This window comes from Bos taurus, chromosome 17 (genome assembly GCF_002263795.3).
Source record: "Bos taurus isolate L1 Dominette 01449 registration number 42190680 breed Hereford chromosome 17, ARS-UCD2.0, whole genome shotgun sequence".
Classification (NCBI taxonomy): domain Eukaryota; kingdom Metazoa; phylum Chordata; class Mammalia; order Artiodactyla; family Bovidae; genus Bos; species Bos taurus.
The window spans coordinates 71,630,329-71,642,526 of record NC_037344.1 but is presented as its reverse complement, the minus strand read 5'-3'; the positions used below and the strand labels follow the sequence as shown (position 1 = coordinate 71,642,526).

At 54.6% G+C, this 12,198-nt stretch overlaps 1 protein-coding gene across 11 annotated transcripts in view; it reads left to right on the top strand.

The window, feature by feature from the left end:
• The window catches only part of SPECC1L (sperm antigen with calponin homology and coiled-coil domains 1 like), an 86,286-nt gene that overhangs the window by 55,644 nt on the left and 18,444 nt on the right, over positions 1–12,198 (top strand). For 8 of the 11 annotated variants that reach the window (XM_005218228.5, XM_005218226.5, XM_005218227.4 and 5 more), the window contains 3 exons: positions 1,997–2,080; positions 4,168–4,324; positions 6,594–6,696. The exons of 1 other annotated variant lie outside the window; for it this stretch is intronic. In XM_005218228.5, the coding sequence (XP_005218285.1) occupies positions 1,997–2,080; positions 4,168–4,324; positions 6,594–6,696 (344 nt within the window). Of the gene's footprint in view, positions 1–1,996; positions 2,081–4,167; positions 4,325–6,593; positions 6,697–7,133; positions 10,671–12,198 lie in introns of those variants that run through there. 2 more of the 11 variants (XR_009490950.1, XM_015475619.3) reach the window with 2 other exon arrangements.

Genomic DNA, 12,198 nt, shown 5'->3' with positions numbered 1-12,198 from the left:
GGGGCGTGCTAGCAGTTCACGTGTGGCTCTGACCCACACGGCAGAGCGGAGGGTGTGTGCGTGTCGGGGGTGCAGCCGCCCCCCTGGCCCTCGGGAAGGTGCCTCCTCAGAAGGGAGGTGTCAGCCTGCGCTGAGCTGAGACGACGTGGGTCCTTGGACATGCGTGAGCCGGCTGCGGCGGGCGGGTGGGCTTCAGTGCGCTGCGCTGTCGCGTGCCCGGTGGCCCTCGCCCTGCACCCGTGTGTTTCTGTCACCTGGTCTCACTGTCGTCTCCCGGGCCATGAAGCCTCTGGGACAGGACCCGTCTTGTGTCTGTGAAGTGGGCACTTGGGCTCCGTCTAAAATGTCGACTCCGGTTTCCTGCGGCTTCCGCGTTCCCCCAGCTCTGCTGAGTCCGTCTGCGTGCACGATGGGTGCTTCTGTGAGGGCACGCGCAGCCGCTCGGGGCTCAGGGTGCGTCGGTTCAGCACGAGGAAGGGGTGGTGGCTCTGGGCTGGGTGGACCTGTCTTCACGGGGCGTGAGTCCAGCTGCCCTGCCTCCCCTCCAGGGCGCTGTGTGGGCGTGGCCTCACGTACGTGCCTTACACACTTGGGAAGTACGTGTCAGAGTGAGAGACGCGCTGTCCTGGAGAGACAGCTGACATCCTCCTGATGGCTGAGAGCGAGTGTGTTTTAAGCGGGCAGTGCGCACGGGGCTGTCTGTGTCGGTCGCTCTCTCCTTTCCCATCCGAGGGTGTTGCTCTCAGAAGAGGTGAGCAGTCTTCGCTGGCCCCACCTGACACGTGTCCTGGGCACATGCAGCACGTCCGGCCCTCCTGTGCCAGTCCTCCCGGCCTGACTGCAGTGGCGCCGGGCACAGAGGCGAGCTGGCCTGGGTCTGGGGCGCCCACTGTGGGAAACAGGTGCCAGGGAGGGGGTGTTGGAGCTAGGCCCCAGGGTGGTGAGATGGCTGGGCCAGGGGGCAGGGGAGCTGCTGCCCCAGGGCTGGGGACTCCAGAGTCCCGCGACCTGGCCTGGTGTGGCAGAGCGGGGGACAGGCGGCGGTGGGGGGACTGCTTCTCTCCTCCCTGGGGGTCCTTGCTGCCCCCAGACTGAAGTTCACACAGTGGCCAGGGAGGCTGTCGTCCGTCCCCCACGGCCGTCTCTGCTCTCCACCAGCCCCGAGGTTCGGCGGCTGGGACTGTGGCCCCGACCTTTGCGGTGTGTCCTGGGCTGAGTGCTGCTCCCCAGCCTGTTCTCCAGCAGCACAACCGGCCGGACAGGGTCTCGTCAGGACGCTGCTGAAGGCTTCCGGTCGCCCCACGTTGTGGTGGGTGGGCTCTCCCTCTGGCTGATGACCCTGAATCGTTCTGTACTCCCGTGTCTGTCCTGACCCGCCTCTGGCTGCGGGCTGTGTGCCCCCGACATGCAGACACGCGCTGTGGGCTCCCAGAAGGTGTGGGCTTAGCGCCTCCAGGCCCTGGTGCGGCAGAGCGTCCTGACTCCTGGATGAATTGCACCAGACGGAAGTAGCTCCCGGTGGTTTGGAAGCGTTCGCACTTATGTCTCATCCCTGGACATACAAGTGAATGAAGTGGCCCTTGTCGGCTGGAGGTGTTTGTGTCGGGCAGTTTGTTTGGGAGCCGTCGAGGGGCCTGGGCCGGGAGGAGGGACCAGCCTCTGGGGCGAGAGGAAAGCGTCCTGCTCCCTGTGCCCCTGAAGTCCGGGGTCAGGGGCGAGAGGAAAGCGTCCTTCTCTCTGTGCCCCTGAAGTCCGGGGTCAGGGGCGAGAGGAAAGCGTCCTGCTCCCTGTGCCCCTGAAGTCCGGGGTCAGGGGCGAGAGGAAAGCGTCCTGCTCCCTGTGCCCCTGAAGTCCGGGGTCAGGGGCGAGAGGAAAGCGTCCTTCTCCCTGTGCCCCTGAAGTCCGGGGTCAGGGGCGAGAGGAAAGCGTCCTGCTCCCTGTGCCCCTGAAGTCCGGGGTCAGGTCTCCTCACTGTGGCACTTCCCACCCTGTGCAGAGCATCTGCTGAGAACGTCTTCGACCAGCCGACCTGCTTCTCTGCCGAGAGTGCCTGCCATGGAGAGCGCAAAGACCCTCTCAGGTACTGCCCTTCATCTGAGCCGGCCTTTAGAGGTGCGTCTGGAAGGTCCGCTGATGGAGCTGAGTTCCTTCTCTTTAGGCTCCTTTAACCTTACCTGCCTCTCTGCCTCTTTAATTGATCATTTTTCACTCTGAATTTCCCCATTGTATCTTAGAGATTTCATAGAAATCATATTTCATGGCCCTGATTTCAAAAATAAAAAGAGCTAGATAGTTCCATTCACATAACAAATGTGGGATCTTCCCAAGCCAGTGATCAAACCCAGGTCTCCCGCATTGCAGGCAGATTCTTTACCAGCTGAGCCACCAGGGAAGCCCAAGAATACTGGCATGGGGAGCCTATTCCTACTCCGGAGGATCTTCCCCCCCCAGGGAATGAACCGGGGTCTCCTGCATTGCAGGCAGATTCTTCACCAGCTGAGCTGTCAGAGAAGCCTGTAGTCACGGACAGTCGGGATATTTACCGCAGGATGTGTTGTGACTGTTCTGGAGGTTGTTTCTGAGCACAGCAGAAATGCCCTGCAGCCGGAGCCTGCAGTGTGGCGGGCCGGGTTACCGTGGTGTGTCTGGTGGGCACACGCTGGTTTCCTTGAGCTGACATTCCAGTTTGTGAGCATCCTTGTTAATTTCCCTTTGTGGCTTTTTTAATCCTCAGTATCTCAATGAGAAGTTGGACCAGCAAAGGAGAGGTTTTTTAACCTGCCTCCTGTGGGCACCGTCCCACTTGGATGTGAGTTTCAGTTGGTACAGTTTTTGGACACCTTAGCTGAGTGGAAAGTGCAAGCAAAACCTCTCCTGCAAAGCCAGGGTCCAGAGCGTTTTCCTGTAACAGATTCTTCCCATTCTTCCTTAGTCTACATCTTGTGATTTATATAAAATTACGAAGGCTTCTCATCTAGTCCTAGCACAGCGCTTGAAAGAAACTGCAGGTTTATACAGAGATTTGACAGTGGAAGAAAAAGGCAGAATGATTATAAAACTGTGTTGGACGCGCAAGCGCTTCCTTCTCCTAAGACCTTGTCATCAGAGAAAGCGTGTCTCCTCAGGCCTTGGAGCACGTGACTGTGCGGATGCAGAGCTGCAGGCCCTCCACCGCCAGGAGGTGCCAGCCGGCCGGCTGGGGAGGTGACTGGTGCCCGCAGGGCTGGCACCGCCGCGCTCCCACTCCAGCGCCTCTGAGGAGGCCCGTCTGGGACCAGGGCCTGGCCTCGTGCCTCGCGGCTCTCGTGCTCAGCCCAGCGCTGTGAGCACCCGCTGGTCCCCTGCGCCTCGTGGACAGAAAGCTGCCTCCCCTGTGGCCCCACTGTCGGGCTGCTCCACCTCCGGTTCTCAGGGCTTTGTGAGTCCAACCCGGCGCGCGCCTGGCTCTGTCGGACTCTTCAAGTAGGACTTTCCTGACACTTCTCAGTAGTTGACATCTTTTGCTTTTCAGTCTCATTGATTCCTGTTTTTGTAAAATTTGGCTTGACCGCAAATCACGCGTGGCCCCTGTCTTTCCTTTCTGTCTCCTCAGCTTTTGGCCAAGTTCAGGAGGGTTTTGTTGATTGCAGTTGAGAGCAAGTGTTACTTTGGTCTTGGTCGTGTTTGTGATTGAACCAGGTTTGGTGGGACTCACTCTGGGCCAGGTGTGTGCTAGAGTGTGGGCTGGGCTTCTGTGCATACTTCAACAGCTGTACCTTTTTTACAGTGTTTTTCAAGTGAAAAAATAAGATCCATTCACGTTATCAATCAGATAAAGACCCTTTCCCGTTATCAGTCAGATAGAGACAACATCGGTTCTTCTCCTGTGTGGGAGTGTCTGGCCTCCCCTTGTGGCTCAGAAGGTAAAGACTCAGCCTGCAATGTGGGTGAGACCCGATCTGGTCCTGGATCAGGAACATCCCCTGGAGAAGGGAATGGCAGCCTGCTCCAGTATTCTTGCCTGGAGAATGCCATGGACAGAGGAGCCTGGCGGGCTGCAGTCCCTGGGGTCACAGCAGGACACGACTGAGCGAGGAACACACACAGGGTGGTCTCTGCTCTGTGGAGGACCTGCTGAACGAGATGTCTCAAGAGCTCAGTTTAAACTGCTTCTGCTCTAACCTGTAGTGTCCAGACGAAGCAGCGAGGAGATGAAGCGCGACGTGTCTGCTCCCGAGGGCACGTCGCCCGCCGCGCTCATGGCCATGGGGGCCACCTCGCCGCAGCTGTCGCTCTCCTCCTCGCCCACGGCCTCCGTGACCCCCACCGCCCGGAGCCGCATCAGGTAGAGGGTGCTTCCTGCGGGGGCACTGCCCTCGGGCCATCCCGGGCCTTTTGAGAGTGAATGATCGGGTTGTGAAAGTTTCGAGCCCTGGTGTGTGTTCTCTCTTTGTGAGTTAAGTGTTTTCTGATCCACTCTGCTATGCCCAGAGTGGAGAAAGATGATAAAAAGTACAAAAATAAAACAAAGTTATAGAGATAATTATTTCCCCCAAGCAGCGGGTGTTTTTATTCTTGTTTTTGTGGGGTTTTCTCTTTTTTCCCAGTTTTGCTTTTTTAAAGTAGCAAACAGCTGAGTACAAAAGTGACTTTGGTGACACTGGAACTCCAGCTGTGTGTGGAGCGCAGGGTGGGGAGGAGGGCGGGCGCTGGCAGGCCCCGAGCCTCAGTGAGCGCGCGGGCCGGACTCCTCCTGGTTGTTGACCTACAGGTCTGAATAAGAGTGGACTCTTTGGGCTCTCAAACTCAGATTATGCTCTCAGGTTTAACGCCCTTCCTCTCGGCGACCAACCTCTTAGAAGAGCGGCCCCGGGCGCAGTGAGCAGCGGGGGCACCCGCCTCTCTGGCCGAGCGAGGGGAGCACTGTCCACGTGGGCTGTGTCTCGTGCCCCAGGCGGGGGCGCCCACTCTCCCGGCCCCTCTGCGAGAAGCCGTGCGCCTGCCCAGGACCGCTCCTGGCCTCAGCTTCCTTTCCTGACAGTAAAGTTACAGGAGACGACCCCTCCCCCTCGGAGGCTCCCTCCTGCAGCTTCTCGCCGTGCCCGTGGGCTGCACTGGGCTTGGTGCTGTTCTAGGCTGTCTCTGGCAGGATGGCTGTGTGAGTAGAGTAAACCTTTCACGGTGATTGTGACAGTTGCTTTTGTTTTTCTCTTGGCGTGCTCTTTTGTTTTGTTCACTTCTCACCTTTATCTTCATTCTCATTTCCTGTGTTCGGTGCTGTTGTGACAAACCTCTTTGAGCCCTTTAGCTAGAACAGGAACACGGTGAGCCAGCACACGCATAACAGTGTCGTTCTTCGAGACAGGGGTCTGACTGCAGGTTGGAATATTTTTGTATTTTACTTTTGGTTCTAAAGTAAAAATCGGTGCTATTTCAACGCACCTCTGCACTGGAAAAGCTTCGTTCTTCACGCGAGCTCTGGTGTCCTGTCATCCTTTGTAGGGTGAATGCAGACGGAAGGGTACTGTGCCGCCTGTGACGTCTAGGACACGGGCTGGACGTTGTGAGGCTGGAATCTGCTTTACTTGCAGTCATGGCTGGAAATCAAACCAGCTATGCAGAGGGCTCTGCTGGTCAGGGATGGCTTGTTCTGCAGAGCTCGCTGTCCACAGGCCCCTGTGTTCTGTCCTGCCCCTGGAGTGGTCCCTGGAGGGAAACATTGGTGCTGGAGGGGTTGGGTTCGGGTCTGCCTTGCTCCATTGACACGCTGGCCACAGGCTCTTTAGACTCGGTGTCCGGTCTGGGGCAGGATGTTCTTCTGCACCCACGCAGCGGACAGTGCCCTGAAGTGCCCATGTGGAATCTTCGGGGCTGACCCGTGTGGCTCTTGGCTCCTCCTGAGCTTCAGTGAGCTGTCCGCCCCGTGTGCATGGGGATGTTCCCTGAGGGCAGGCCCCGTGTCGCCGCCGCCCGGTCGAGCCTCGCAAGGAGGTGCCGAGTGAGTGAGTGTACAGAAAACTCAATTTTTTATGCAAGGGAAAATGCTAATTACTTGCAGTCAATAAAGAGTGTGCAGCTTAGCAGTAAAGACTTGGAGACATGCTGCTGGTGGTGTCCTGCTTGCTGCTCTTTTGTCGTATCTGCCTCCCCAGTTGTGTGCTCTCTGAAGGCAGCAGTGATCCTTCACCTGGGTTAGCTCCATCCTTTGTGATTATAGTCAGTGCTTTAAAAAGAAGGTGAAGTGACCAAGGACATAGACGTTGCGTGAGATGAAACGTAGCCACAAGGAAGGCCGAAGCCCAAGGGGAAGGAGCCGTGGCGGCTCTTGCACGCTGCCGGCGCGGCCACTGCACCCCGAGTGTCCCGGGCCGCGTTGCGCTGGCCCTGCACACGGCTTCCCTGTGGGTGGTGACAGGGCCTCCCTTCAGGCGGCTGAGCCCCCGACAGCAGGGGGTCTGTGGGACCCATAAAAGTTGACAGAGGAATCAGACCCGTGCAGATGCCTCTGGCTGTTGTCCGCCTCCGAGGGTGCATGTGTTCTGTTGGATTTCTGGCTTGGAAGGGTGCTCTGATAAGGAACACGAGTTGAAATGTTTCTTCTCTCCACTTCCCAGGGAAGAAAGGAAGGATCCTCTGTCGGCCTTGGCGAGAGAATATGGGGGTTCCAAGAGGAACGCCTTGCTGAAGTGGTGTCAGAAGAAAACCGAGGGCTACCAGGTAACTGCGTCCTTCCGTCCAGGGGAGCCGCTGCTGGCGCAGCCTGCTGAGCAGCACGAGCCCCAGACGTGGGGGGCGTCCCGGGAGAAACAGTGCCTTCCCGTCCAGAGCAGCGGACCGTCACTCTGCTCCTGTTGAGCTGCTGTAGCATTTCTCGTCTAAGTCCTGGTTGAGTGCTCTGTGAGGCCTCACTGGACTAAGAGTAAAAATCTATCTTTCTTTAAATGAAGATGTCACTCATCATGTTTAAAGTTTTCGTTCCGCTGAGTTCTATCTCAGCGTTTCCGCTTCCCCTGTGCAGGCTGTGCCCGTGTCGCCTCTCAGCCGGGCTCTTCTGTAGCCTGCGCTCCTGGCCCTCTGTCAGCCTCTCTCTCCCTCTTTTGGTATTATTAGCCTGTCTGTAGAAATTGAAGTATGACTGGTTTGTAATTTGTTAGTTGCAGGTGGACAGCAGAGTGATCCAGTGATCCGTGCGACCCTTCTCCATCGCAGGCCCCTGCTCGGCCCGCGCGTGGCTCCCCTTGCTGTGCAGCAAGGCCTTACTGTCCGCCTGGCTTACGCACAGTAGCTCGTGCCTGCTAACCCCGCTCCTGGTTTACCCCCTCCACCACTGTCCTCTGCTGACCACAAGTGTGTTCTGTCTGCTTGTGTCTCGTGAGTGAGTTCCCCCATATCGTTTTTGTGGATTGCACGTAAGTGATGGCACGTGTGTGTCTCTCTCTGGCTTTCTCCACTTAGTACGACAATCTCTGTGTCCGTCCCCGTTGCAGATAGCATCATTTCACTCTTTTTTGTGGCTGAGTAGTACTCCGTCGTGTATTTATACCCTGCGTCTTCATCCATGCATCTGTCAGTGGGTGTTGAGGTTTCTTCCAAGACATTATGCTGAACTCAGAAGTACAAATCTTAGGTGATTCCACTTATATGAAGTCCCTGAAATAGATTCATGGTGACTGAGAGTAGAATGGCGGCTGCCAGGGGCCTGTGTCACGGGCAGTCATTGTGTAAAGAGTAGAGTTGCCGTCATGCATGAAGAAAGTTCTAGAAATGGATGCTGGTGATGGTTGTGCAACAGTGTGAATGAATATACTTGATGCCACTGAACTGTCCACTTATAAAACCACCGTTCAGCGGAATAAGCAGAGCAGTAAATGATTGGGATACAGCCTAATAGAAACACCTAGCCGAGGACACAAGCCCCAAACCGTAGACAGTATTCATAAACTGCTAATCAGACCTGTGCGTCTCTCACAGGCTGTCCATCAGTAGCAGAATACACGTTCTTCGCAGGCACCCCTGGAACAAATGTCGATAAATTGTAAAACGTTGAGACTATACAAAGTATCTTTTCTGATCACAGTGGAAGGAAGTTAGAAAGTAATAGCGAAAGAAATACTCACAGCATGACATAAGGAGACTGGGGAGATGCTGGAAAGGAGCTCCCAGGGAACAGCTAGCTGCGAGCACCGGCCTTTAGAAAGGAGAAAAATCCCAGATCAGTGACCTAACCATCTACCTGACGAGAGTAGAAAAGGAAGAACAAACTCAGCCCAGAGCAGTCAGAGGAAGGAAATAATAAAGATCAGACCAGAAATAACAGATACAGAATCAGCAGAGGAGATAACTGACACCAGCAGTTGGTTCTTTGACAAGATGAGCACATGTACAGACCTTTGCCTAGATTGACAAAAAAGAAAAAGAGGAGGCTGAAATTACTAGAATCTGGAGTAAAAGCAAAGACTTTACTAAATGACCTTATAGAAACGGAAAGGATTAAAGGGAATACTGTGAACAGTACACCAACGAATTACTTAACCTCGATGATTTTGATTCCTTGCAATATACAAGCTATAAAAAACTGACTCAAGAAGAAAGAAATTCTGAATAGACCTATTGCAACTAAAGGAACAGAATTAGTAATCAAAACAATTTCAACAAAGAAAAGCCCAGGGCCAGATGGCTTCCCTGGTAAATTTTACCAAACGTTTACAAAGAATTAACAGCCGACTTTCTCAGACTCTTCCAAAAATAGAACAGAGAACATGTCCTCGTTCATTCTGTGAGGCCAGTATTACTCTGATTAACAAAGCCAGAAAAAGACATCACAAGAAGAGAAAACTACAGACCGATATTCCTTATGCAGAAATCCTTAATGAAGTACTTGACAGAATCCAGCAGCAAATAACAGGACTTGTGCACCATGACCGAGCCTGGCTTGTCCCAGGAATGCAAAGCTGGTCCAACGAACGGAAAGGAAAAGCAACACACCCTGCCACGGAGTAAAAGGGAACACCCGTTCACGATGGAAACGCTCAGCAAACCAGCTGCCCGCGGGCTGGGAACCCGGCGCTGCCGTCTCACTCATGATGAAACACTCACCGAACCAGCTGCCCACGGGTGTCTGGAAACCCAGCGCTGCCGTCACGCTCACTGGTGAGCATGAGCAGGAAGGACGGCTCGTCACCATCTACTCGACCTTTACTGCACGTTCCCCCTGGGGCGGCGGTGTGTGAGGAAGGGAGAAAAAGGCGTTGGAAAGGAAGAGGCAAAACTGTGTGTGTGCCGAGGACCTGAATGCCACCTGGCAAACCGCTAGGATTCACAGGAAAACCGGTGGAGCTAGTGAACAAATCCCGCAGTTACAGGATACACTTCAGTGCAGTTGCTCAGTCGTGTCCGACTCTCTCTGGCCCCATGGACTGCAGCATGCCAGGCCTCCCGGTCCATCACCAACTCCTGGAGTTCACTCAAACTCATGTCCGTTGAGTCGGTGATGCCATCCAGCCATCTCATCCTCTTTCGTCCCCTTCTCCTCCCGCCTTCAATCTTTCCCAGCGTCTGGGTCTTTTCAAATGAGTCAGTTCTTCACATCAGGTGGCCAAAGTATTGGAGTTTCAGCTTCAGCATCAGTCCTTCCAGTGAGTGTTGAAGACTGATTTCCTTTAGGAATGACTGGTTTGACAACCTTGCGGTCCTATAAAAATTACCTGCGTTTCTCTATACTAGCAATGAAAACTGAAAATGAACCTCAGAATTTCCATTTATAGTAGCGTCATAGAGCATAATATATCTGGGGGACTTCCCTAGGGGTCCAGTGGTTGACTCCGCACTTCCACTGCAGGGGACACAGGTTTGATCACTGTCCAGGGAACCAAGATCCCACATGCCTCTGGAGAAAAACACGGTTCAGCAGGACACACATACCCCGGTGTTCACTGCAACGCTGTGAATAATCGCTCAGACACGGAGGCCACCTAGATGTCCATCAACAGATGAGTGGGTGAAGAAGATGTAGCATGTGTATACAACGGAGTGTTACTCAGCCATTAAAACCAATGAAATAATGCCATTTGCAGCAACTTGGATGGGCCTGGAGATTATCATACTTAGCAAGTCAGAAAAAGACAGATACGGTGTCGCTTATATGCAGAATCTAAAAAAAAACACAAGCGAACTTACTACAAAACAGAAATGGACTCACAGACTTAGAGAAGGAGCTGATGGTCCCCAGGGGGGCGGGGAGGATGGGGGTCAGGCGTTTGGAGCGGTGCCCACTGCAGTGCTCACGGTGGATGAGCAGCGGAGACCTTCCTAGGTAGCAGAGACTCCGCTCCATGCTCTGTGCTCTAACGGAAGAGAATCTGAAAAAGAACACGTGCGCCCGCATGTGTAATTGGATCACTGTGCTGTACACCTGAAATTAACACAACATAGATGAAGTAAAAATTTTTAAAAAACAGTAAAATATTATAAGTAAATTTAACCAAGGGGGCACAAGGCTTGTCTGCTGGAAACTACAGAACATTGTGAAGGAAATTGAAACCTAAGTAAACGGAAAGATCCTTTTTTCGATGGATTGCACGATCCACGATACAACAGGGATGAATCCTGGAAACGTGCTGAGTGAAAGCGATGTCAGTCCTGCACCCTGACAGTGGCCGAGCCGCGAGAACACCAGCGCCGAGACCTGGAGCGTAAGTCCATACTGCCCGGCCTCTTACGTTTTTCCTTTACGTCGTTTTTACTGGGCTGTATTCACATGAGCGCCCAGCACCCACTTACAGGCGTACCTTGTGGTGTGTTCCTAGAGGTGTGCGGCCCTCACCACGGTCGGTCTCACAGGGTTTTCATCAATCTGAAGGGAGGCCTCGAGCCCGCCAGCAGCCGCTCCCCGTTTGACGTGGGCCCCGTGGGTCTGCTTGCTGCCTCTGTCGCGAGCCTGTTCCGGGCGGGTCACGGCGCGTGGGCCTCTGACTGCTGCTCTCATCCAGGGCCGTGCTTGCTTGGCTCGCCCGTGGCGTGTGAGCCTCCGTGGGTCGCTCCCGTGGCTGCGCTGAGCCCTGCCCTGTGACCCCCTGTGGTCGTCCCGTCTCCTGCTGACGGTGTTCGGTTGTTGTGGGCCTTACATGTGACGCTGAGGCTTTGCGTGGATATAAGTCATTTTCTCATCCTCCTGTCCAGCTTCTTGGCTGCTGGAACAGTTTGAAATTGCCATCTGGTTATTTCTCTGTCAGCTACTTCCCCTCTGCCATTTGGTTAAAGCCCCAAATCCTTGGTGTGGAGAGCAAGGCCTCTGCTGGTTGACCTGGCCTCTGTGTAGTCTGGTCGGCTCCTCCACCGCCTCACCTCGGCCCCTGAACCCCCCACCCTCTCACTGCGCTCCCTCCGTCCAGGGAGCATCCGCCCCTGCAGCTTCAAAGGCAGCATCTGTGCGACCTGCTTCTGCCGTGCCCCGCCCCACGAGGGGTCATCCCTCAGGGCCCCCCCGCACCCTTGGAGTTCATGCTTCCTGGCCTCGTTCATCCCGAACCCCAGTCCAGAATGGGTGCTTTTCTGCATTTCAGGGCATGTGTGGGGGGCTCTCTGTATCTGCAGTTCATTTTCCCATGTCACAGAGCCCTGCCTGCCAGTCCTGAGGGTACTGACGTGCCAGCGTGTGTGTCTCCTTGTCCAGACTGTGAGCGCCTGAGAAGGGCCTATCTGTGCCTCCCAGCACCCCGCAGAAGGCCCTGCACACGGCAGAGCTCAGTGGCTGTCTGCACTTGTATATCAAATATCATGGGACACGTTGGAGGTTCGTGTTCAGAACAGCAGTTCTCAAGCTTGTCTGTACAACCCTGTGAAGACTGTGGGGAAGGCGCAGATGCCTGAGAACCAAGCCTCAACATTTACACCTCGAGAGGTGCTTAGTGAGACTGAAATCTGCGTTTCTGTAGGCATCGAGCTTGATCCGTGGACCACGTTGTGAGAGCCGCACGTAGAGCAGTGATTAAGACCTTGGACTTGAGGGTCCATAAGGCCTGCGCGTTAGCTCTGCCTGTTTCTGTGGGACCGTTAGCAAATCACTTAGTCTCTCTGGGCCTCCCTTTTCCTCCTAAACTCCATTCCTGTAAAATGAAGGCTTAAGTGAGGAAGTCGTACACATTCTAGCATTTGCTGCATGTTTAATAGATTTAAACTATTATTTTTCTGTTACTTTGTGTCATCTTGTAACATGAGCTT